The sequence below is a fragment of the Garra rufa genome, chromosome 13 (assembly GCF_049309525.1).
Source record: "Garra rufa chromosome 13, GarRuf1.0, whole genome shotgun sequence".
Classification (NCBI taxonomy): domain Eukaryota; kingdom Metazoa; phylum Chordata; class Actinopteri; order Cypriniformes; family Cyprinidae; genus Garra; species Garra rufa.
Window position 1 is genome coordinate 1,301,127 of NC_133373.1, and position 27,990 is coordinate 1,329,116.

The 27,990-nt window shown below is 35.5% G+C and overlaps 2 protein-coding genes across 3 annotated transcripts in view; one reads left to right on the plus strand and one right to left on the minus strand.

The window, feature by feature from the left end:
* The window catches only part of LOC141283608 (A-kinase anchor protein 7), a 286,494-nt gene that overhangs the window by 187,406 nt on the left and 71,098 nt on the right, over positions 1-27,990 (minus strand). The window lies entirely within an intron of this gene.
* Positions 1-27,990, plus strand: part of l3mbtl3 (L3MBTL histone methyl-lysine binding protein 3) — a 48,078-nt gene that overhangs the window by 15,498 nt on the left and 4,590 nt on the right. Inside the window, exons 6-13 of the mRNA XM_073816571.1 lie at positions 978-1,063; positions 1,182-1,292; positions 7,220-7,334; positions 10,075-10,177; positions 11,846-11,989; positions 15,391-15,495; positions 17,926-18,017; positions 27,747-27,901. Of these exons, the coding sequence (XP_073672672.1) occupies positions 978-1,063; positions 1,182-1,292; positions 7,220-7,334; positions 10,075-10,177; positions 11,846-11,989; positions 15,391-15,495; positions 17,926-18,017; positions 27,747-27,901 (911 nt within the window). The remainder of the gene's footprint in view (positions 1-977; positions 1,064-1,181; positions 1,293-7,219; positions 7,335-10,074; positions 10,178-11,845; positions 11,990-15,390; positions 15,496-17,925; positions 18,018-27,746; positions 27,902-27,990) is intronic.

Below are 27,990 nucleotides of genomic sequence, written 5' to 3' on the forward strand. Positions count from 1 at the left end.
AATGAATGGAAAAGTAATGTAGATTGGTTAGAAATTTTTAGTATTTTCAAGCTTTGAAGTCTTGCTAAAAATGATTGTGTGTTGCTTAGACATTTACATTTAGATTTCAATGTGTCAATATACATTTACATTATATTGACGTATTGTGTTCTCTTTCCTTAAATTTTATTTAATTGGCCTTAAAAGGGCTTTAAAAATTCCTGATTTCACAGACAAGGCTTAAACCTAGTCTAAAGTGTAAAACTGATCTATTTCAACTGAAAGAAACTTGCACTGACTGATCTTAAAATATATCAATGCCTTTGTTTTGTCTTTAGATGCATGCCAGTAATGTTTATTTCTAAGCATGTTTATGAAAATTACATATATATATATATATATTTTTTTTTTTATATTTATTTATTTATATATACACTACCGTTCAAAAGTTTGGGGTCAGTACATTTTTATTTATTTATTTTTTTTTTTTTTTTACAAATTTATACTTTTATTCACCAAGGGTGTATTAAGTTAATAATTAAAAGTTTATTAAAAGTTAATAATAAATAATTTACATTGTTATAAAAAACTTATATTTTGAATAAACACTGTACTTTTTTAAACTTGTTATTCATGAAAGAATCCTGGAAAAAAAAATCACAGGTTCAATAAAAATATTCGGCAGCACCACTGTTGATATTATCCAACATTGATCATTCTAATAATAAATCAGCATATTAGAATGATTTCTGAAGGATTATGTGACACTTAAGAATTCAGTTTTCATCACAGGAATAAATTCTATTTTAAAGTATGTTAAAATAAATAAAAAAACATTATTTTATATTGTAAAAACATTTTGCAATATTACTGTTTATTTCTGTATTTTTAATCAAATAATTGCAGCCTTTATGAGCATAAGAGACGTCTTTAAAGAAGTGTATATATATATATCATGTTTTCATCATTCTCTCAAACCCCACTCTCATGTGCTGTAGAATACCCTGATGCAAAGAACTTCTCCTGGGAGAAATACTTGGCAGAGACCAACTCATTACCAGCTCCTGCTCGAGCCTTCAAAGTGGTGAGTGCATGTTCTTATTGCCAAACATCTCCAGCCCCCTTGAGGGACCCGAGGCGCTGAGGACGCTGACTGCAACATCTGCCTGAACAAGCCTCTCTTGGCCTCTGTCTCTCCGCAGAAACCTCCTCACAGTTTCCAACTCAATATGAAGTTGGAGGTGGTGGACAAGAGGAATCCTGCTCTGATGCGAGTGGCCACAGTGGTTGATACGGATGACCATCGCCTGCGGGTGAGAAACTATATCTTACCCCCACAATGCTGGATCAATCTGCCCTTTACCAGTGTTGGGGAAAGTTACTTTTAAAAGTAATGCATTACAATATTGAGCTACTCCCTAAAAAAGTAACTAATTACGTTACTTACTTACCTTTTGTGGAAAGTAATGCGTTACGTTACTTTTGCGTTACTTTTTAAATCTGGGCAGGGCTTGCTTGTTTGTTTTTAATATAAAAAGTTCTATTTTTGGCAAATGTAAAAGCCCTTTCATACTAAAAGCCTCAGGCTTAGAGAAAAGTAAATTGATGTCTGTACAGTAGACCGAGCTCCTAGCATAAATATATCAAAACTTACAGTAATAATTAATTAGTAATATGCATTGCTAAGAACTTCATTTGGACAACTGTAAAGTAGGGTGACCATACGTCTTCTTTTTGGACTTAAAAAATGCGTCCGGATTCCTAAATTGGCCAAAATGTCTGGGATCCGGCTTTTGCTTTCTACAGTCGCCATTCATTGTGTGCGTTTTTGTATTAAAGCCTTGCACAGGACTGTTTTCTTCAATATGCAGAGTATTCAAATCGCTTTGGATGCAGCTCGTGTTGGATGTAGGGTTGCCAAATCCACATTTTTTTCCACGGAATTGGTCTGATTTTAAACTGTTGCGTTGAGTTGATTTTCTCCCTTGGGTTAAATTATTTTTTTAAATGCTTGCATTGAAACCTTTTGCATTGTACCTGTGATAAAACTGTGGTAGATATTAGTTTTGTGAAGGATGGCCATTGTGGTAGGAAGCTTTTAGCTGTTTTCATGATCAATCTGCATAACGTTGACTGTAAAATAGAAGTTTTGGTATGGAAATGTCATATTTTGATACCAAAACTAGAACCCCAACCCACCTTGTCCTACGTCCTCTTTTATGAAAACTAAAATATGGTCACCCTACTTTATTGATTTTCTCAATATTTGGATTTTTCAACCACCCTCAGATTCCAGATTTTCAAATAGTTGTATCTCGACCAAATATTGTCCTATCCTAACAAACCATACGTCAATAGAAGGCTTATCTATTCAGTTTTCAGATTATATAAATCTAAAATATATACAAATCAAAAGTTTCTTGTTTTTTACTGGCTTTTCTCTAAGGTGTTGAGGACTAGTGCATCTTTGAGCCTACATTTAGTTTGAGTAAAATACTTAAGTATTATTAAGATACTCTAATACTTTTCCTCCAGCTGTATTGAATTTAGTGACTTGTAACTAGGAATTGTTTTTTTGTTGTAAAAAGTATCTGTTTCTTTATTTAAGTATGGTTTTCGGGTATTCTTTACACCTCTGATTACAGGTTAGTTGCTAAAATAAATTTCCTTAAGTAGCGACTAGTTTATGTTCTTTTATTCTGACTATGCAAACATTAAATGCATTTTACTGGATTTAGTGCATCTTGAAATTGTGTTTTTTGTTGGATCTGGCAGCTTAGATCAGGACGTTTTTATTTGGCACTTGTCTAGATGAAGATTGGCTAATGTAGCTGTGTTTATTGACTTTTGATGAGGTCCACAATGAATCATTTGCTCCATCCAATCGCCATCAGTGGGAAAAATCCAATTTTTTTAAATGGAATTTCTTATTGTGGATTGTAATTTAATGGAAGGCAGAAAAAAAGTGTAATTGAAATGCAGGACACATGACATAGTTTTCAATTTCAGGAGCATCACTTTTATCATTTGTACATCAGACTTTTATGACTTATATAGTATGATATTGTAAGAATATGGAGCTCATTTTAAAAAACATTTAGATTTTATTTTAATCATTGCTTCATATTTTCTCTACCTCACCATAATGCTGAATCAGATTGTGTCCTGATTATAATCTGCTTCTAGCTCACGTATCCATCAAATCCACTTCAAATCAAAGTGTTTCATCTCTGATTTCTTGCTCATTGAGTTGTGCAGTTTCCCAGCATAATCAGTCTAATTGTCAGTGAAGATCCAGTGATGCGGTGCTGATTCAGCTGAAGGTGAACCCATGACAGCATCTGATCTCTCAGCCGTCTGTTTGGAGTTTAGAAGCGATCAGAATGAGTCATCTGTGCTTTTCCCTTCGTGTGGGCTGCAGGGAAGCTCTGCTCCATATAGAAATCTTTTTCTGAACATGATCTGTCAGTCCTCCAGCTGATAAACGGCTGCTCTTCATGCACATAAATACGTGTGATGTGTGGAGTTTGTACCAGAGTCATTTAACACAGATTCTTGTGGTTCTAAGTGTTGTCAATTTTTGCTTTCAGAAGCAGTGCTGAACGTTTCAGTTCGACACATTGCGCAATTCATGCAAGCATTGCTTTTGATTCATAGTGCTGAAAAACGCTATAACTGGTGAGGAGCATTTTCTGGAAAATAAGCTGCACTGAAAACAACACGGATAAGTCACATCAGTGTATAAATCACATCCGTGACCCTGGAGTCTCAAGTGGCACGGGTATATTTGTAGAAATAGTCAAAAATATTTTTCTTTTATGCCAAAAATCATTAAGTAAAGATCATGTTCCATGAAGATATTTTGTAAATTTCCTATTGTGAAAATATCAAAACTTTTTTTTTTTATTAATATGCATTGCTAAGAACTTCATTTGCACAACTTTAAAGGTGGTTTTCTTTATATTAAAATTTTTTTGCACCCTCAGATTACAGATTTTCACACGTTTTATATTTGCATTATATACTTGAAACTGCAGTGTTTTCCAAAACGGAAAGAGAGAGCAAGACTCAGTTTATACTAGAGATTGCCAAGGCCAAGCATGCACAGCTGTTCACACTGGGTGAGCAACAAAGCGACTTGGAGGCATTCATTTTTAGTGAGGTTTGGCTGTTTGAGGCAACTAGGCAAGGCAAGGCAAGGCAAGGCAAGGCAAGGCAAGTTTATTTATATAGCACATTTCATACACAATGGTAATTCAAAGTGCTGTACATAAAAAGGAATTAAAATCACAATAGCATAAAAATCATAGTCATAAAAATTTAAAATAATAATCACATAAACAGATTTAAGAACATTTTAAATGATTTTAAAATTGATTTAAAAATTAATTAAAACAGTAGAAATGATTATACATAAAATAATGCAATCTGTTCGGACGCAGCATAGTGCTCATTCACAGTGCTCATTCAATAAATGCACAACTAAACAGATGAGTTTTGAGTCTGCATTTAAATGTAAACTAGATCGATTGTTGGCAATGCAACAAAGTTGATTCGCGACTGCCATGCCAACTTCCATTGAGTATGAATACGTTACTCAGCAGTTGATTAGAAACACCTACTACAGTATCAACCAGCAGGTCTCATTCCCAAATGTTGCACAAAGCAAAGTGAAAGGTGATTTCTGGCAGCAAGATGTGCAACAGGTGGTTAACAATTAGTGTTGATGCCGTGTGAGGTGTCAAATGTAGCTGTAATTGCACATGTTGGATCCACGAGGGCAGCAGAATCCACACACATCATTCACACGGACCATGAGAAATAGCACATGTCATTGTCTGTCTCACACTCACACGGAGAGCTGTCAGATCTGCCTCTTCTCCCGCTCACGCTGTCTATCTGCGTAGCCGTCATCCGTGATCCTCCACAGAGAGAGATAGAGAGAGCAGAGGTCCTTCAGTCTCTCTCTTAAACACCCAATCAATACTTGGTTTACACATGTCCGTCTTGTTCATGTGTTTGAGCCGTATAGAGCACGACCTCCACCTCCAGTCCTGTTCTCTCTCATCACCTCTGTTCGCTGACATTCACCAGATCTCAGTGCCATGCACTGAATGGATTTGTTGGGTTCCCACTGCGTTTTAAAATCCCCCATCAATATCTCCTGAAACAGCTGTAATTGACTTGGAGGAGAAAGGCCTTTACGTCCAGGTCTTTGATGGTTCTCTGAAACAGCCTCAACTATCCCACAGGACGGAGACAAAAGGGTTTGATTTATTTTGGCATGTTCGAATCAAACCTGTTTACGAAGTGTCTTTGAAATAGTTTATTTGATAGTATTTTAAAGTCTTAAAAAAAATGAGAAGTTTTTAAAAACTTGAATTGTGTAGAACAAAGCCTAATAACAACTGTTTTGGAAATCTTAATTTAAAAGCACCATTAAACACCATAGAATCAGTAGATCTCGAGCAGAAAAAAAAGAGTAAAAAAGTGCAGTGTGAATAGGAGCTATTAAACTAAAACTAAATCGTAAATATATATGAATAAATTTAGTTAGTTGGCAAGGCAGCATTTCTCATTTTCGTTTAAATTGAAGTACTAAAATAATTACAACTGAAAACTAAAATTTGTAAACTATATAGACCTTGAAAAAAATAAAATGAAAACATAAAACTAAATTACTAAAATTTTAACTAAAAGTCAGAAAGAAAATGTAATTATAATAATAAACAAAGAAAATATTATAAGAAAATATAACCAAAAGCTAACAAAGACTAACAGAAACAGAAACAGAAGATGCTACCCTCTCCTACTTCCCTGAGTTGTTGGCCATTTTTTCAACATGACAAAGATGATGATTCTTCCAATGAGAAAATCTATCAGTGGACATGTATTTCACCCAATCTTAACAATCTTGAGCACCTATGGGGGATTCTGTAGAGATGAGCTGAGCAACACTCTCCTTTAAAGACCAGGTCATTTAAGGTGGTCATCCTCCAGGAGTTAAACAGGACAATTTGTCATGAACTTATACGCTCAATGCCAAGAAACTTAAAGTTCTGGAAGACATGCTAAGTAGTAGAATATTAGATATTTGCTGAATTAATCTAGGGTGAACTCATTTTTGCAATCCTTTATTTAAACTAAATTGGCAAATTTTCTTATTTTGCAAAAATTATTGACATACTCTTGTTTTTATTAAGTATATGTTTAATACATTTCAGTTTTGCCATCTTTCCATGAATTCTTTTAGTGATCATTAAGAAAATACATCTTTTATATTTAAGATGTCACATTATGATGACTCTGGCTAGTTGTATACATGATATATGCATAACAGAAAAATAAGGAAGAAGGTTTTTGTGCTAGACCAATTTGAAGTCAAATTACAAAGACCTTTGTGGAATACCTTTGTGGAAATAGCGAAGATCGGAAGAAGGATCGGCTCGTCATTACATCAGTGATATTAAAATAACACCGATTGTGAACGAAGCTAAAGGAAACCGAGATGGAGAGATTGGACGCACGCAAACTGGAAGGAGATTAAAAGAGAGCGAGACTGATGAAAAGAATGCAAATGAAACATTTCTTTATCTCAAACTGTCCACAGTGAATCACAAAAGCCAGGCTGGTCTGGATGGGCGGCACAAAGCCTGTCCACTCAGCCTCCACATAATGACTGTCGGCTGTGCTGTGAACACCACTAAAAACACTGCTCGCCTTTTTAGTCCCTGTTACTGCTGTCCGGCTGATTTCCCAGAACTCGTTTTATCGAAGTCCTGGAGACAGGCTGTCATTTAAGTGCTGTTGCTCTTTTCTTCTCATTGTTGTGATTGCAGCAGCTCTTTTCAAAGAGTTTCGAGAGTCTAAAACACAATATGACCGAATCACCCTGCCAGCCGTCTGAACGCTGCCAACGTTTTCTTTAAGATTCCTGTTTGAACGTTAACGTCTCTAGAGATGTGCATTGCAATATGAAGATAATCTTCTCGAGGGACCTTGAAATGCTACTAGCCAAGCTGTTCCTGCTTTCATCTGAAGTGCTGTGGGGTGTTTTGTACCTTATGTAAGACTAAAATCTCTGTTTATCACCACACAACCAGGTACATTGGGATTTGTAGTGACGTTGACGCAATGTCAACAGAGAAAGACACTGTGACCTTGCAGGAAAAATACCGTGCATTGTGTATAGCTTTATTGTTTCAGTATTGTAAAAGATGATCTGCGTTTCTCCCTTTAGATCCATTTTGATGGCTGGACAGATGAATACGATTACTGGATCGATGCAGACAGCCCAGATATTCATCCTGCCGGGTGGTGCGCTAAAACCGGACATCCACTGCAGCCGCCCCTCAGTGAGTACACACAGATTTCACACAACCAGAGTCCTTCCTGCGGCAGTCATTAGCTAATAGACGCTCTCACGATGGAACAGCAGTTCCAGATGTTAAGCAGCAACAATTGAGGCTTTCAAAGACACTTGGCTTGATCAGATTTTAAAGCAGCATCACATATATTCTTACGGATAAGATAGGCAATGCACAAAGAAAGTCTATTTTATTTAGTACTACAAATATCAATCAAATATTTACATATACCTAAAATGGACAGTTGTTTTATATAACTATTAAATATGGTGCAACATTCTAACATCATTGTTCATCTCATTTACTTTGCACTATTTGAGTGATGCTTGGAGATGCTCTGATTTAATGTAATGGTAATATTACACTGCAAAAAATGCTTTTCTTACTTAGATTTTTTGTCTTGTTTCCAGCCAAAATATCTAACAAATCTTGAATCAGGAGGGATTTTCTAGACAAGTAAAAATGATTATATTGTTTTTAGTAAAAACAAGTCAAAATTAGGTGAGTTTTTGCTTAAAACAAGCAAAATAATCTGCCAATGGGGTAAGAAAAATAATTTAGTTGTCTGCTTGAAATAAGATTTTTTTTTTACCCCATTGGCAGGTTATTTTGCTTGTTTTAAGCAAAAACTCACTTAATTTTGACTAGTTTTTACTAAAAACAAGATAATAATTTTTACTTGTCTAGAAAATCCTTCCTGATTCAAGATTTTTTAGATATTTTGGCTGGAAACAAGACAAAAAAATCTAAGTAAGAAAAGCATTTTTTGCAGTGTATAAGAAACTGACTAAGATTAGATATCTTTTGAGTAGTATGTGTAATGCAGTGCAAATGTGTTTTAACGCAGATGTTTTTACCCTAGGTTTTTTTGTTTTGTTTAGTTTTGTTCTGTTCTGTTTTGAGAGAGAGAGATATGGTACTGCCAGTTTTCAACAAGATGTTTCAGTGATTCAGACGAAATCCCAGCCTTAAATGTTGAGTTAATGGCCAGTCAAACAGCGTTCTGTGTCCTCTGTAAACAGACTGCCTCAGAGCCTCTAAATGACAGCCATTTTCATCTTCATTTCTTGGAAAATTGCAGCCGGCAGAGAGAAAAGGACTTATGTGGATATAAAAGAGGGATGGGCCATCTAACAGCCCTCTCTCTTACTCTCATGTCAATATCTTCTGTTAGCTCCAGAGGATGCTGGGAAAATGCTCTTGAACAATGAGCTTTTCTCCAGTCAGTCTTGCTGATAATCTTCTTCTCGTTCTCGTTCCCTTGCTCTGTGTCCATGGAAACGGATCGGAGCAATGTTTAGAAATCAGCAACTGGCATCAGGATGTGACCGACTTACTGAGAGAGAGAGAGAGAGAGAGAGAGAAACAAAACGAGTGCGAGAAAAGAGAGAGAAACCAGATGAAGAGAATGTATCCATCAGAGTCTATATGTGACCCTGGAGCACAAAACCAGTCTTAAGTCGCTGGGGTATATTTGTAGCAATAGCCAAAAATACATTGTATGGGTCAAAATTATTGATTTTTCTTTTATGTCAAAAATCATTAGGAAATTAAGTAAAGATCATGTTCCATGAAGATTTTTTTGTTAAATTCCTACTGTAAACCTATCCAAATGTAATTTTTGATAAGTAATATGCATTGCTAAGAACTTAATTTGGACAACTTTAAAGGTGATTTTCTCAGTATTTAGATTTTTTTGCACCCTTAGATTTCAGATTTTCAAATAGATGTATCTCGGCCAAATATTGTCCTATCCTAACAAACCATACATCAATAGAAAGCTTATTTATTGAGCTTTCATATGATGCATATATCTCAGTTTTGTAAAATTTAACCTTATGACTGGTTTTGTGGTCCAGGGTCACATATATCATATGAGTTTGTATACACTGTCCATTTAAATGTGTATCTTTAATTTCCTTGGTAAACTAGTGAACTTGTGATTAAATATTATTAGGGTAAAATGTTAGATCTTTGGAAAATGCCTGGCTTGTTATTGTTTTTATAATGGATTTTCAAATATTCATTGAAGATATAAAGTGTTATCATTTTGAAAACAATTAAATTTAAAGTAATAAAAGTAGGAAAATAAATGATGGAAATGACCGTCATACAACAAAAACAACACATTCAGAATCTGTTCATTTGAAGACAAATCAACCCCTGGGACATAAAAGCGTCCAAAGTTGAATAAACACCCATATTTGCATATTACATTTTATTTTTTTTATTTTTTTTTGTCTCTAGGAAGCTTGTGTATACTGTGTAACCATTTATGACAAACAGTCAATGTCAACTGCACACTTCAAAAAATAAAATGCTTGTTCGAAGCAAAAAACATCTAAAAATTTTCTAGACGATTAAAAGTTATTTTCAAATTTAAGTCAAAATTAAGTGCGTTTTTTGCTTGAAACGAACAAAATAATCTGCCAGTGGGGTAAAAAAAAAATCAGTTTTCTGTTTAAAATAAGATTTTTTTTTCTTACCCCATTTCTTACTCACTTCATTTTGACTTGTTTTTTTTTTTTTTTTTAAACAAACAAAAAAAACAAGAAAATATTTTTTACTTGTCTAGAAAAATCCACCTTGATTCAAGAATATTTTGATATTTTTGGTTGGAAACAAGACAAAAAAATCTAAGAAAAGCATTTTTTGCAGTGTATGTGTAAATAGATATTGTTGTTTTCAGAGTGAGGATGATGTGTTTCTGTGTGTGTTTTCTTAATAGCTCCTCAGGACATGTTTGAGACGTCTGAGCAGGGCGGTTGTCCCACGCCAGGCTGTAAAGGAGTGGGGCACATCAAAGGAGCCCGCTATTCTGGACACCACAGGTCAGTGTGAATATGTATGTGTATGAATGAATAAATAACTAATAAATATTAAGGCGGTTGAAGGAGTAGTTCACTTCTTAAATATCAAAGTAATATGGAAAAACTATTTCTCTCCCTGAATATAATTTCCAGCATATCACAGCTCAGGCTAACCAGACTGATCATGATCTTTCTGCTTTAACACTGCGACTCAGATCAGCTCTCAGAGAGGAAAGGTGCTGCACGTCTGTTCTCTGATGTTTCTATTTTTACAGTCAGTTTGAGAAAAATCTCAAAGAGGGCGAGAAAACCCATACTGATCAAAGCTTATATGGAAAATATCGCTTTACTGAATCAAACATGCTTCATATTAGTGATCATTTCAAAGCGAGTCTCAAACTCTTTTTTTGCCAGCCGAACCCCTTAGACAAAATATTCACTTTTAATTTTCAAAAGTTACTATTTTAATGATTTAACAACACATTCACTTATGCACTGCAAAAAATGCTTTTCCTCCTTAGATTTTTTGTCTTGTTTCCAGCCAAAATATATAAAAATTCTTAAATCAAGGATTTTAAAAATTGTCTTGTTTTCAGAAAATATTAGTTAAAATTTAGGGAATGTTTGCCTGAAAAAAGCAAAATAATCTGCCAGTGGGGTAAGCAAAATAATCTAGTTTTCTGCTTGAAATAAGACTATTTTGCTTACCCCATTGGCAGGATATTTTGCTAGTTTTGAGCAAAAACGCACTTCATTTTAACTTTTTTTTTTTTTTCTAAAAAACAAGACAGTAATTTTCTCTTGTCTAGAACATGCTTCATGATTTAAGAATTTTTTGGCTGGAAACTAGACAAAAAATCTAAGTAAGGAAAGCATTTTTGCAGTGTGTCAGTTATTGATCGCATGGCATGCAAGTAAATGGATACATTTTAGTATTTTTGTATTTTAGTCTTTTATTTTGACCTTTTATTAGAACTATTAAATTAAAGACAGAAAACATATTACTGTAAATAACAATCATGCTGTAAAAAAAAATCATTATAATAACAATAATAGTTTTCTTAACATTACAAGTTACAATACTTATAACTCTTTTTAAACATTCAAACAGTCAAGCTTTTATTTAGGCAGAATACTAACGTTATGCTGAAGTTTATGCAGTTTTTATGAAGTTTATGTGAATGTGTAATTGTCAAAGTTGCAGAACATGCAAAAATGAAGGGTTTTTTTTGTAAACCGAACCGAAAAATGTCAGATCATCATACAATGCTGTGCTTTACTCTAAGACACGGCGCAGCAGACTTTACAGTTATTTGATTAAATTACAGGCTTTGATTTGATAATCACGATTATCGCATAGCCCCATTTATTTTAATTTGACACTTGCTATAATTAATTATTAACTTTTCATCAGGAAACACTGCCTTGAGCAAAACACAGAATAAATGATAGACAGTACATGCATGATTTAATGCCATGATTTTATGAATTTAAGACTTTCTGCTCCAGTTAAAGACCTTTTTAGGTCTTGATTTGTGCAAGTATGAATTACGACTTTTAAGACCCGGAACAAAAAAAAAAATTAAAATTAAAAAATAAAAAAGACCCGGGACTAGATACAAAACAGCTACTGAACTGCAATGATGCTTGTTATGTTTGTAAATTGAACCTTGCTTTCTGACATTTCAGTGCTGTGGGTTGCCCGTATTCTGATATCAACCTGAATAAGGACTCGGTTCTGCCGGACCGCTTGAGCGGAGAGATGCCAGGAAGCGGAGTGGGTCGTCCACGCAGAGCAGAACCAAACGCAGAGATTTCAGCTGACACTACTGAGTGAGTGAATTTTCTATTGAGATCTACTGAAATATTTAAAGGTGCCATAGAATGCATTGATACAATATTTTAAATTGTTCTCTGATATCTACATAGAAGGTATATTGCATAGGAAAGGGCAAAACTTTTCCAGAAATGCTTCTATAGGTCCATTTACAACCCTACACTGCAAAAAATGCTTTTCTTATTTAGATTTTTTGTCTTGTTTCCAGCCAAAATATCTAAAAATTCTTGAATCAGGAAGGATTTTCTAGACAAGTAAAAATTATTGTCTTGTTTTTAGTAAAAACTAGTCAAAATTAAGTGAGTTTTTGTTTAAAACAAGCAAAATAATCTGCCAATGGGGTAAGAAAAAAAAAATCTTATTTCAAGCAGACAACTAGATTATTTTTCTTACCCCATTGGCAGATTATTTTGCTTGTTTTAAGCAAAAACTCACCAAATTTTGACTTGTTTTACTAAAAAACAATTTTTACTTGTCTAGAAAATCCTTCCTGATTCAAGAATTTTTAGATATTTTGGCTGGAAACAAGACAAGCATTTTTTGCAGTGGGATTTGTCCTTAGAAAGAAATGGTCTGTTATTACCTTATTTGGAAGGTTCATGAATAATAATGAGGAGCTCAGCTCTGATTGGCTGTTTCACAGAGAGGCTCATTTCAGTAGCTGCAAGTCAAGGAAAATATATATCAATCACGGAGCCTGAGCCGCTATTAATATGCAGGTCATTGAAACTGCCTTTTTGAATGCACAATCATTTTATTTTCACTTCTGATTTGCAATTGCGATTACCGGGCTCTTTGTAATGTTATACTACAGAGGCAGTACTTACCACATATTTTATAAGTTTAGATGCTTGTTAGTGATGTTCAGGATCTGTAAGTCATTCATCATTGTCTGAACAATCATCTCTCCTTACTCTGTTTATGTGGTAAGTGAAAACAACAGCCTACCTGCAGAATTCCTGATGATTGGGCGATGCAAATGTTGGGGCGTAGCTATTAATGATCCCAAAACTAGAACGTAATAGTCACTGTTATGTTAGGATTAGCCTGTTTTTCAGTGGTCTTTTGCAAACACCAGATTTATATAAGAAGGAGGAAACAATGGTGATTGAGACTCATGGTATGTTATGTCCATGTACACAACTGTTATTATTCAACTATGTCAAGGTAAATACAGTTTTCCATTCTTTGGCACCTTTAAAAACTAATATAATGCAAACCCCTTTAGTAATAGTTTGATGTGCACTACTGGCTGTCATGCAAAATCCCAAACTGCAGAAGTGACTGGAAATATTAATGATTATCACAACTCAACCATCACTGTGTGATATTGAGAGCCATCTTTTCACACTGAGGACAATTAAGTGACTCATGCGCAGTTATTACAAAAGCTGCCAACATTCATCGATGTTAATGAAGGCAAAGCAGTGCATCAAGAGTCCGGGGTGTAAACTTGAATCTTTTATATTTGCATCAGATCTGCAACTGGGAATATTATGCAAATGTATGGCATACTATGCAAAATTATGCACCTAACTGTATATGATCACCCACATTAACACCTGTTCAGTGTTGAGTAACTTAAGGTACTGCAGGTGTATAGAGTAAAAATTTTTTTACTAATAGTTATCACCTTACTCACTCAGTTGGTTGATTACATTGATAACTGCAAACATTTTTTGTATTACAAGTTTTCTAAAATGTTAGGTTTAAATATGCAAACGGGGCATTGTTTAATTAAATATGTGCTGATGTGCATACATTTCTAGTACAAAAATCTAAACACTGGATGAAGTCAGTTTCAAAATTCTTGTTGTGTCTTGTTTTTACAGAAGGAATATCTCATTTTTTCACTCAACAGACAGAAAACAGTGTATTTTTTTATAATTTTGGCAGAATGAAATGTATAAAATCAAGCAAATTATATATGAACAAATCCTTCAAAACCTATAGAATATAGACAGGAATAAAAATGTCAAGTTTGGTGTGTGTAAGTGCTACTGAAGTGAAGATTCATGGCTCAGTGTAGGAGAAAAAACTAATTTTGAGAAAACTAAATACATAAAAATATGTATTGTAATTGAATTCTATTGACACAAATAGACAAAGTGCTACAAAAGAAACACTTAACAGTGTCTTTTGGGTGTTTTCCTTCCACTAGTCTGAAAAAACACTTTGACAAAAGCCCAAAATGTCAAACTTGACAGGTGCATGAAAAAAGTGTTTTTGCCTGCAGTGTCTTTTCTTAAAGAGCAAAGACTTTTCCTAATCATTACAGAGGTTTTTTACATAGTTTTAAAAGTACAGTAGCAAAAACAAGCCATTTCTAGTCTACAGCAGATGTGAGTGGCATTTTGGATGCTTTAAAACGAAATGACTCCCGTTATAATTAATGAAGCTGTCTGCTCCCTCGAGCTGTGCCTTTAGTTTACAGACAGCCTGTTTAAATAGATTTCTTATTTATCAGCTCAAAGTCAGCTCTTGATGTTTCTGGCTACTAATCTCAATGGTCGTTTATATTGCAAGCCATGTCAGAGCTGGAGTCTTCAGCTTGTGTGACACTATTTTTCAAATCTGACTTTGTAAATAGTTACAGAGAAAAAACTGGGCATCATGCACTAAATGACTGAAGATCTCACAGTCTCTATGAGAGCCAGGTAGTCTCATGTTGCCAGATCTTTGACTGAGAGCATATGGTTTGGTCCCCAAAGCTGCTTCAACTGGCCAGGAAGCGCCATTAAAATGAGAAGAGGTTGACTGAATGAAATTTAAATTGTTATACAATAACACACTGGTGTCCAGACATACTGTACATCATGCATTCAGGGTCAGCATGAAAGTTAAAGCAAGTTATGGTGTAACAATCTGCATTGTAACATCTTTTCTTGTGCAAAAAGCAAAAGCAATTCAAATGATCCTAATACATGACTAAATCAGATGTACTGTAAGCATCTGTAAATTCATATTTGTGTTATACTCCCGTTTTCTATATCTACTAGACAAACACGCAAAAACACATTCAGCTACATTACTAAATTATGGCATTTTTGATGCAAGAAGCTTGAATAGTAAATAGTGGACACGAATGGAAAATCAAGTTCAGATCAAATGGAAGTGTATAATGTGGGCAGTCACAATTATAATCTGGAATTTAAATTTGAATTTAAATCAGTATTTTTTTATTTTAAGGTGAGCTCTTGCTCTCTTAACACTTGCTCTTGTAAATAAATGAGCATAAATTAGCATATTTGCACTTGATTTGCTTATCATATTCTGTCAGGCCCTAAACAGCACACCTGTGTTGTTTGAGATAAAACTGAGGACTTTGCCACGTCTGGCCTCTTTCGCACCTTCAGTGATGTGTTCATTTATCACTGTCTCTCCTCTGTTTCTCCAGCAAACCCGTCACCTCTGCCCCATCGCACCCGGATAAACCCAGCACGGCAACTGCTGCCATGGAAACGCCGGTAAAGAAGCCCGCTGGCACAGAGACCAAGAGAAGGTTAGGTTCTGTCACTCTTAATGATTCATTTGGTGTAAAAAAAAAAAAAAAAAACTTTTATATTGCTATTCACATTTATGTAATAAATAAATTTTGGTAAGCCTTTCCCTGACAGCATTTAAAAAAAAAAAAAGTTGCCAGCCAAGGCCAGAATTTTCATGCAATGCAAAAAATGCATTTCTTACTTAGATTTTTTGTCTTGTTTCCAGCCAAAATGTCTAAAAATTCTTAAATCAAGGATTTTCTAGACATGTAAAAGTTATTGCCTTGTTTTCAGAAGTCTAAATGAAGTGTTTTTGCTTGAAACAAGCTAAATAATCTGCCAATGGGGTAGGAAAAATTACCTTGTTTTGTGTTTGAAATTAGATTTTTTTTTTCTTACCCCATTGGCAGACTAGCTTGTTTTAAGCAAAAACGCACTTAATTTTGACTTCTTCTTTTTTTTTCGGAAAACAAGGCAATAATTTTTACTTGTCTAGAAAATCCTTCTTGATTTAAGAATTTTTAGATATTTTTACTGGAAAAGACAAAGAATCAAAAGACAAATAATCTAAGTAGGAAAAGTATTTTTGCAGTGTTTAGTTTAGTTGCATGAAAATCTTAACATGCAATACATTTTATTCTAGCTTCATGCATTCTTTTTTTTATCAACACTTGCATGTGTGTTTTATATAAGTTTAATAAAAAAAGCAACATTTTTATCAAAACCTGAGAAAATTGCATTTTTGTCAAAGACTTTAATCAAAACATGAGTGGAGTAGGTCACTTCCATCAACAGCCCCAAAACACTTCCTGATTGACATTTTATTCAGTAATGTTTTGATTTATATGCTTTTTAAAGTTTGATGATCAGGATATTTTACATATGCATCATCAATCAATTGTTTCTACTTCTTTTTCTCCTGTGTTTTGATCCAGAGATTCAATATTCTTTCAAAAGATGTGTAATAGTGTCTTCTTCTTGATATTATTCTCCATATAATTATATCCATAACAGTGAAAACACAGCCAAAAAATTCCCTAGTGAAAAATAAATATAATAAAATGTATTTAAAATGTAGAATACTACAATACATAATAAAAATACCCTGCAGTTGTACTTTTAGCATACTAAACTGTATATTTAAAGTCTAAATTGGATCAACTGATTTTGTACTTAATGCACTTTAATTGTGCAGAAGTCCAACTAAAGATATACTTAAGTATATTTGATTGTGCTAAAGTTGAACTATTGCAAGTATACTTTAGATGCATTTTAAATATTTTGCATTTAAAGACTGATATTTTTTAAATATTATACAATCCTCATCAATATTGACATTAAAACATATTGTAGGCTTAATATTAAGAAATATGCATTGCGAACAAGTAGTACTCCAAATAAAGATTAATTACAACATTTATATCATTACGTTTTGTGCAACATGTCAGTAAATATGTTAATAGACTTGAACTATACTAACTATAAAATAAATGCATTTTAAATCTATTACTTTTTAATTAGGGCTGTCAATGGCAGGGAAAGAGTTCAAAAGAGTACAAAAAAAACAATGATGATTTTATGATTTAAACAATAAGAAAAAGTAACTATGTATTATAGTAATGAGAATGACATTGTTTTACAGTAATGAGATATTTTAGAGAATGTCAGGGGAAATGTGTTGAATTGTAACATCCTAACAAAGACTTAATTGTCCATGCAAAACAAATAAACAAACAAAAAAAACATCAGGTCTGGACAGATTGACTCACACACTGATGTACTCATGTCAATCAACACAAACAGCTGTCCTTGACGTCTAACAGGCTGATTCATTGTTTACTCAGAGTAAAATGATCCCTCTCTGTTGTGCTTTTGACATAATGACCTGTTAGTCAACAAGCTTCACTTTCAGCCAAACTGCTGCGATGACTTACGCAGGAAGGTCTATGCCATCTCTCACTGTGTCCTGACAGAAATGCTTATAACGCTCTCTGAAGATGCACTTCATTCATTCCGAGACTGCATTTCTCCTGTACAGCTGTTCACAAATAGCCTTGAGAAATTTCTGTTTACTTTACAGAAAGGATTTGCATAATGAGCTTTATAATACACTAAAAATATATGCAGAATCATACCTTGGCTGATCTATGCAAAACAGATCAGCGCACGCAGAATAGATGATTCTTACAGTATATGAGCCAGACACACTTTGTAGTACGCCATTCAAAACTGTGGCTGTTTGAAATGGAATACTAGCATGCTGCATACTGAACTGTATAGGCTTTATACCACCTACACAATCTGATGTCTCATGACTTTTTCATGTTGCATGTTTAATTCGTTGAGTGGTGGGCAGTTTCCAGCTGCAGTACTGGGCTGTGTTAAATTTGTAGTGTGCAAACTATACTCTGATTAAGTCATGATCACCTGATGATGTTCTTCCTCAGGGTTGGTCGGCCCTGTAAAGTTCGGAAGGTCGAGGAGCTGCCGCAGGAAGAGGAAGTGGAGAGTGAGGTGTCATCAGTCACCGAAACCAAAGGTAGATCTACAACTGTATGTTCATGCCGCATATGCAGGTTATTTGGTGGACGTCAGTATTGAGCCTTGAAATGCAAACAAGAATTACGATCCTATTTGACTGAATGAGATTTACTGCAAAGTATGATGATGTAAAGTATGACACACACAAGAAACTCATCTTTGTGACAGAAGCAGCTTCAAGAAATAATACACACTTAGTGAAAAAGTAAAGACAATCGTCTGAAGTAGAGAGTGAGAAGTGAAAACTGAAATAATATAGAGCACGAAACCAGTCTTAAGTAGCACAGGTATATTTGTATAAATAGCCAAAAATGCATTGTCTGGGTCAAAATGATACATTTTTCTTTTATGCCAAAAATCATTAGGATATCAGGTCAAGATTTTCCATGAAGATATTTTGTAAATTTCCTACTGCAAATATATTCAAACTTAATTTTTTTATTAGTAATATGCATTGCTCAGAACTCCATTTGGACAACTTAAAAAATCTATTTTCTCAATATTGTGATTTTTTTGCACTGTTAGATACCTGATTTTTTTCCTGATAGTTGTATCTCGGCCAAATATTGTCCTATCCTATTCCTAACAAAACATACATCAATGGAAAGCTTATTTAAAGATTATTTGACATTCAATTTAATATCAATTTCCAAAAATTGACCCTTATGACTGGTTTTGTGGTCCAGGGTCACAAAAGTGGTAATCGTTACTGTAATGACAAGCAGTGTTAATCTTGACAGGCGTTTTTGATTTAGTCTTAGTCTTTATCTTGAGATGAAAATGCATAATAGTCTTGAGTCACATTTTAGTCATTTGAGCTAGTTTAGTCGACAAAGTCATTCATTTCTGTCAACTTTTAGTAATTACTTTTAGTCAAACTGCAGTTACCAACATTTATTTTGGTAGCTATTTTATTTGTAGTTTTCAAATAAAAATAGACCAAATAAATTAAGCTTATGAGAAATGTCAATCAAGGATTGAATTTGGAAAAACTGGAATAAATGATGACAATATTCATTTTTGGGTAGAGATACAAGTTAAACTCATTTTACAGATACAGTAGGTTACTTAATTTATTTGCTTAACATGTATACATTTATTTAACATCTTTTGCTGGTTAACATTAATGACACAGATAGGTATTTATTTAGGAATGCTGTCCCTTTAAGACGGAAGGCATGCATGTAATGCTGACACACATTCCCTTTCCATAACCAACTGTATTTACATCAGATACTCAACATGATAGACATTTGGACTGCTGTTTGTGTATTTGAGCACTGAGAAAAAATATTTAAGGAATATTTTTGTCATCATCTTCCTTGACGAAATTAACACTGATGACAAGTACTGTAATAAAAATAAGAGAAATAATATGTTTTAAGCTTGATGGTTTATTTGAAACTTGAAAATACTACATGCAAATGAGGAAAAACTGAATTCAAGATACAACCAAACTCAGTCTGGCTCCTGTTTGTTACTGCGTTTAATACTGCATTGAAAAAGTGGTAAACTAGAAATGATAAGGCCTAACTTAACTGGTTTTATTCAAGTCAGAAATATTATTTCGCATACTGAATCAACCTAAAACATGTATACCAACAAAACAATTTTTCACATGTTCATGGTAACTGCAGATTGCATTTAGTAGAGTGTGTGAAGAACGCCCTCAGAATCGGTGTCTGAATCGTGTGAAACTCAATGTTGTGATTCACAGATGAGCTAAAACCATTTCAGTTCATCACAACTGCTCTATTTCTTTCGGTGATGACTCACTCTTTCTCTCCTTCTGCTTTCCTGTTTCTTGCTGGGATTGTGTCTCTTTCCAGAAAAATTGGTCTCTCCTTCTGGCTGGTTCTCTAAAGGTTTAGTGGCAGTCACTAATGAGGAAGAGGGTTGGATTCAAACCACAGGTTCTTTGTTCCTCAGCTTAAAAGCTTCATAACTCGGTCCGGTCACAGGCGTCAAAGGCAGCCTGAGAATGAAAGATGTAGAACCTCAGCTTCTGTACTTGGATGCATCGTGGGCGTCGCGAGTGGTAATCTGCCGGGGCTTGAGCCACGGATAATTGTAACGTAAGAAAAAAGGATGAGGACGTTGAAGATCTCAGTGGAGAAGAAATGTATTGCAGCCTGCTGGTTATAAAGTAGCAACTAGACAAGTGGAGTCACATTTTATCTAGCGTTTTTGCATTTATTCACTTATCAGGTGCTTTTATTTAAGTGACTCGCAAATGAGGAATGAAAACATAAGCGTCTCTTCCTGAGGAGGCAGTAATAAAGGTTTTTATATTCATAAAGAGAAAAGAGGTGCAGTGTGTGTTGGGTTCATTAAAGACCAAAACCACTGCTGCATTTTGAATCATTTGCAGAGGTTCGCTTGAAGATATTGTAATAATGTCTAGAGATGACAAGAGCCCAGATGAGGAGTTGTGCAAAAAGACCTGATCTTCTTGATGTTAAATAATGCAAATCAGCATGACTGGGCTGCAGGGCTTGTGGCTTGCGACTGGTTGATGTGACTTTGAATATACCCTGAAGGATCTCCTTGTGAAGCAGGACTCGGCAGGGTGCAGTGGCTGTGATGTCCGGCGATAGGAGAATGTGGTGATTAATGGTGTCGCGAGCGGTTGACGGATCCACTGAATGAGGACAGACGGTTTGGAAGCAGCTCCTGCAAGCCTCAGGGATTGTGTGTAGGTTAAGAGTGGGTTTAAGCAGTGGAGTTACCCGAGCCTGGTTGAGTGTTTTCGGGGGGAAATGCCATCGAGGACAGATGTGTTGATGCTGTGAATGCTGGCCAAAAATATTTGGACTATACTGGCCAGGAACATGTGAGAATATTGATATGTGTGCACATGGGTAATACAGCCCTGCTTTGGAGTTAGGCGAGACTGGGAGTTACTGAGTAAATGGTCATTCCCAATATGCAGTACATTGCTCATTATAGGGCTGTGCAATTAATCAAAATTCAGTTTCGATTTTGATTTTGGCTTTAAACGATTATGAAAATACAACAATCAAGAGAAATGATTATTGCTCCCGATTCTGCCCCCTTTGTGCGCTTTCGCTCCTCTATAAAAGCCCAATTTCACATGCCAATCAGTAAAATCATGTAACGTGACTTGCATAAAATGGGACGTGCTTGATTTATTTGATGTTTTGTTTTTAAAAGCATGAAAGAAAATTTGTGCTGTTCTGTGTATGTGTTCAGAGATGGAGCAGAACACGGACAAGTAAAGTAAACGCTTAGCTTAAGATGCGTACCTAAAAGGTCAAATACATGTCAAAATGCAACGTCTGGTGGTTATTCGTGTAAACCTTCGTCAGTTATGTCTGAAATGAACGTAAACAGTTAAGAATGAAAATCCATGTGTAACAGTATATTGGATCCGTGCAGCTCTTAAAGCGGCCACAAGTAAGGTAAGGTAAGGTAAACTTTATTGTCCCTCGCAGGGAAATTTGTCTTGGGCCCATCACCCATGCTGCAATCAATTGACAGACAAACAAAGCACACCAATAACAATACAAATAACACAACTATAAATAGATAAATACATAAATAACCCCAATAATAAAAAAAATACAGCTCCATACTACTACTATTTAGCCACTTTATAGACACAGGGATGAATGCATTTTTAAATCTATTCATTCTACAATAAGGAACTCTAAGTAATATTCCTTCTGCCGTCTCTGTGCTTAATGTTCATCAAACAACAAAAGACAAAGTCAAAATCACTCACTGCTCGATGTAGGGACTTTTGTAGTTTTTTATAAGAAACAATGCATGTTTAATTCTTACAGTGAACACTATGCTGTTTTATGTTACATTCAGTTAATTACGTTAAATTTCCAAAAAAATAAACCTGTTTCATTTGTATCTTTTTTTTCTATTATATTGCTATTTTTAAATTAATCAGTCATATAAAGTTCTGGACCCACTCATAATCGTGTTAAATAATCGTGATTTCAATATTGACCAAAATAATCGTGATTATGATTTTTGGCGTAATTGAGCAGCCTTAATATATATTGCATTAAGATGTTAAACTCATCATTTTCTACTTATTTTCTTTTAGCACATAATTACGATTAAATGTAAAAGCATAGTTTACCCAAAAACTTACATTTTGATAATATTCAGCAATGTTATCAATTTCACTTGCATATCCTGCTTGGATGGAACCTAAATTTAAACTGAATTGAGCTGGACACTAACTCAGCAGCATCGGCATTGTTAGTGAACTGAACTGAATGAACATTAAACTAAAGTGAGCTGCAAAATGACACTATTATCTACTGTAGATCGAATTTGTTTCATAATTGCTCAGTTTTACATTAACACTGTTATCTTCCTGTTTGTTAATATTAAGATGCTTTGAAAGTCTGTATTGTATAAAGCTCTATACAAATAATGTGTTTTGACTTTTGCACTGGCATCCCATAATGCACTCAGTGCTGGGAATGAAAAAGCATAGCACAGTTACTCTTCCCTCAATAATGTAATTATATGAAACAAACACGTTGCAGAGACAGTGCCTGACATCTGCACTCTTGTTGCTGTCTCATTTGTCTTTTTGAGTTCTGTGTGCGAGTTTATGGAATTTTTCATTGGAATACATTGGAATAGAGAGTGATTTAGGAGAATTGGATCTAGGATTTAAAGTCTGCAAGAACAAGCATGGTATTACCACTTAGAGATCTAGATGTATTCACCATCACATTTTCATAAATTCCCTTGAGGGAGAGGTTTTATGACAGCTAATGACACGGATAGAGCCATTATCAGAGACGATTAGGGTGTTTATATAACAGGCATCAGATGGTGCGCACTGGCTATATGCTCCACTAATTAATGTCAGAAAGTGAGCAGCAATAGGCTCTTAATTCTGCATTGAATATTCAGCATTAACTTCTCTGGCTCACTACAGTGTCATTTAGACTAGAGAATGCTCCTCACATTAAAGTACAGGCATGTTTTCTTGAAAAGTCACAAAGGACAGTAAGGGTGCTGTCATTACATTTGATCTGAACCGAGTTTAATTGCTCCCCCTTCTCAATGACTTTTATTAAATAACAAAACAAAAACTACCCTGACAGGGAATACACCAGAAAGTGCAGGCAGTTAATGGTGAAGTTAGCATACTTTAGCCATGTATTTGTAGAATTGTTAATTCTTTGTAAGAAGTAACATAAAACATAAAAGTGGGGTCCAAAAAATGTTTGTTTGAAGGACTTTCTAGCTCTTACCCCTGCCCCTCCAACCAAAAGAAAATCAGGACACCCCTATCACTTCACACTTAACACGAAAAAAAAAACAGAAGAGTAGGAGAAAGCGGTAGAAATGGGATTGTGCCTAAATTAGACAGAAGTGCTGGGATCTGAACACCACACAAATCAAATCACATGTTGTGAGAGGGACGGACCAGGGAGGCTCCAGTGTAGTGCCAAGTGTGGTGTCAGCAGGAAAGACCAGGATGACTCCAGCATTAGTCTGGACTTGGATTATTAGGCTACAAAATTAAACAAAAACTACTCCATAAATTGAAATACTCTGGCAAGCCAGGATACTGCAGAATGGGGCACAACACCTGGGAGACCTCTGGGCACCTTTGGAACATTATCTGAACCCTGACACTAAACCAGAACTAAACTAGACATGGGTGCTGGGGTTTGAACAGCACACTCCACACACAAAATAAATCACTCGGACCATAGTGCACACAGCACACACTGGAGCCCTGGCAGATAGTTGAGGTGGTGTCGTGGTCGGGACCAGGGGAATCATTTGGGTTGGAAGTCCTCGTGGACAGCCAGGGTGGAAGCATAGTAACAGACCAGGAAGACTCCAGTGGGTCAAGAACCCCAGTGAAGTGTCAAGGGTGGTGCTGGCAGGAAAGACCAAGGTGACTCTGGCAAATCGGGAACCCCCGTAGATGTCCAGGGTGCAGCCAAAGAAGGGCAGGACCTGGACCATGGCAGAAACTGGGAGAGCAGGCTACAAAATTGAACAAAAATGACTCCATAAGGGGAAATATTCTGGCAAGGCAGGATACCGCAGGACGGGACACGACACCTGGGAACCAGCAAGACCTTAGGAACATTAGTCTGAGCCCTAACACTAAACGAGAACTAAACTAGACAGGAGTGCTGGGGTTCCAACATCATGCTATGCCCGGACAACAAATCACATGAACCATAGTGCTCACAGCTCAAGCATACTGGAGGCCTGGCAGATAGTTGAGGTGGTGTTGTGGGAGGGACCAGGAGGAATCATTTGGGTTGGAAGACCTTGTGGATAGCCAGGGTGGAAACATAGTAACAGACCAGGAAGACTCCATGGGCCAAGAGCCGAAGTGTAGTGTCAAGGCTGGTCCGGGCAGGAAAGACCAGGATGACTCTGGCAGATCAGGAACCCCGGAGATGGCCAGGGCAAAGCCAGAGTAGCGCAGGACCTGGAATGTGCATCATGGCTGCATCCTTGGCTGAGAGAGGGAGAGTGGGCTGCAAAATAAAACTAAAACTACTCTGTAAGGGGAAATCCTCTGGCAAAGCATGGTAAATGGCAGGACAGGACATGACTGGGAAGCAACAGGACCTCAGAAACTTTAGTCCAAACTAGAGCTGCATAATAAATTGCATGCGATATCAGATGCACATATTGTCAGTAAAGCCGGTTCTGTAATCAGTAGTAAATCTCCATCTCGTGTGTGCTTTCAGATAGAGCAGCGTTTACTACACAGAGCTGTAATTTACCGACAAACTGCACACAACCACGCAGATGATATCATGAAGCTTGTGCAGCTTGTCAGGGAACCTAGGCTCTGTTTAGTAAACGCCACTCTATCTGAAAGATGTGCAATGGATATCACATGTGATTTATCTTGCAGCCTTAGTCCAAACCTCAAGACTACACTGGAACTAAACTAGACAGGAGTGCTTGGGTCCGAACACCACTCTCTGCTGAGACAGACAGAGCGGGCTGCAAAATAAAACAAAATCTACTAAGGGCAGTGTTGAAGCCTTGAAGCCCAGCCTTGTTGAAGGCCCCTGTGTCCAATAGCAATCCGAGGGTGTTATTGGTCATTTGTCACACTTGTTTACATCAAGTCCTACCAATTTCAGAGCTACTCAAGGCCTTACGCTTGTTTTACCAAAGTTAGTAGAGTTCATATTTTGCTTAGCCTCCTTACATGTTAACATTACTGCAATACTGTGTTACCACACCTGGACTAATTTGTAGAACCTCACAATTGACTTCTCATTTGATATATGTACAGACTGACCTTACCTATGCATCTAATTTTTCTTGATTGGCATTGTATTGAGAAAAACACGTTCTTAAAGTGTTCTGTTTCTTTTTGTTGGCACTTCAAAGAAAGGGTCTGTCAGAGTGAATTAGGCATGGAAGGCAGACAGTGGGGAAGGGTGTTATCTCAGTGTTTGGCCTCCGGCACGGAGCACAACAGCTCGTCAAGGCTGTGCGTGCCACTCTAAAATGGACTGTGAACCAGTTTTACCAATTTCTGTTGAGAATGTGACACTTTCAGGTGAATTTAAATGGCTTTTTGGACTCTTGAAGGGCGCTGCTGGAAGGCCACTTTATTCATAGGGACTGTCTTAACAAAAGAGCAACTTCAGCAAGGTGAAGTGTACAAAAGAAGTGATTTTCTAATTTATGATTAAAACTCCAAAGGGATTTTTTTTCTTTACTTGCTTAGAAAAATTTGAAAAGTTGCCTACTGCTCGACACTACATAGTTTGTCACTACATCGTTTTGTATTGGTTTTAAATAGTACCATTTTAATTGTAATAATTAGAGTAATATTTAAAGTAAGTAACAAATTAAAATAAGTGTTTGGTAGCTTGTTTTTTTTTGTATCAAACTTGGTATCCATTGTTTTCACAGGTATTAGTACTGAATACTGAGATTGGTATTGTGTTACCTTTGCTAGATACTGTTTTAGCAAATCAGTATGATTACATTCTTTGTTCATGATTTAATGCAAACTACATCCATTAGTCCAGGCGAGCATAACCCTTATATAAAGAGTGTGTAGGAGTATACCTACATTTACATTTATACATTACATTAATAAATTATCTTGTGCTTTTATTCAAATTGATGTACAATAGAGCTAGTCTGCAACATACATAAGATGTAACATAAGACACAAATAGCTTTTGTGCTTTGTGCACAATATTTAGTTAACCCATTTATGTGTAGTATATTGTGACCATATTATGTATCGTCAATATTACACTGCAAAAAATGCTTTTCTAGCTTAGATTTTTTGTCTTGTTTCCAGACAAAATATCTAAAAATCCTTGAATCAGGAAGGATTTTCTAGATAAGTAAAAATTATTTTCTTGTTTTCAGAAAAAACAAGTCAAAATTAGGTGAGTTTTTGCTTAGAACAAGCCAAAAAATCTGCCAATGGAGTAAGAAAAAAAATCTTATTTCAACCAGAAAACAAGATTATTTTTCTTACCCCATTGGCAGATAATTTTGCTTGTTTCAAGCAAAAATGTAGTTAATTTAGACTTTTTTTTCTGAAAAGAAGACAATAATTTTTACTCATCTAGAAAATACTTCTTGATTTAAGAATTTTTAGATATTTTGGCTGGAAACAAGACAAAAAATCTAAGCTAGAAAAGCATTTTTTGCAGTGTAATGGATGTAGATTATTAGTATCTTTTATATTTAACTGTTGACTAATTCCCTTTTTAAGACAAAGCTCAAATACTGATAGCATTCTTTAATACTGCACAGTTTTATAAAAATGCATAATAAACTTTAATCTCTGAATTCACTTTATTGTTTTTTCCTCGTGAGCCAAAGTGCAAATGTTTGCCTAGTCTTTGAAATGAAGCCTTTTATTTGTTGTTGGTGTTGTTGTTTTTCAGTTTTGTGGGCTCCGGATGTTCATAATATGTGCATTACAGTTGTCAGTGTTACTTTATACTTTGTGTTTATCTATATTTGTTTCAGCCCATACCCCATGCAGCTACACTGTAAAAAATGCTTCTCTTTCTTAGATTTTTTTTGTCTTGTTTCCAGCGAAAATATCTAAAAATTAGAAGATGGGTTTTCTAAACAAGTAAAAAAAAATCTTGTTTTCATAAAAAACAAGTCAAAATAAAGTGAGTTTTTGCTTAGAACAAGCAAAATATTCTGCTAATGGGGTAAGCAAAAAAAATCATATTTCAAACTGAAAACAAGATTATTTTTCTTACCCCATTGGCAGATTATTTTGCTTGTTTCAAGCAAAAACACACTTAATTAATTAAAAAAAGATTTTTTTTCTTAAAAAAATAAGAATTTTTAGATATTTTGTCTGTAAACAAATGTAAATGCATTTTTGCTGTGTATCCCATATTTAAGCAATTACTCAAATCTCTTAGTTACTGTATATCTCTGTTATTTATATTTTAGCCATAGTTTTAATATCTTACCAGTATCCCATACGTTCCTCCTCATAAACTCATTTTTGTCTCATTTCAAATTATGTTTCTATCCACTTTTTTATAGTTATTGGGCATAAAATGGATTTCAGCCAGAAATATTTGGTGTTTCCCTAATTTATGTAATTATTAATATCAGTATGTTACTATAAGCATTGTCCGCAGTACCCAGTATCCTCCTCAGTATCCTGGTGCCCTGAGTAGGGCATAATGATGCTTAGTTTACTATGATATTGACTCCCTCTCTCTGTTTCTCTCAGAGCTGACTCTACAGCAGGCTTTGCACCAGTCTGTATTCATGCCGTGTTCCAGCCCATCTCCCAGCATGCCTCACTGCTGGGATCAGCACAGCAAGCTCCTACCAACAGTGGCAGGCATCACGGCCAGTAAAGTGGCAGCGTGGAGCGTGGATGAGGTACACAGGGCTCCCGCGTGAATCTGCATTTCCCACATGCTATTCAAATTCAACACGATTATGCTTTGTTGAATTAATGCAGGGGTTTT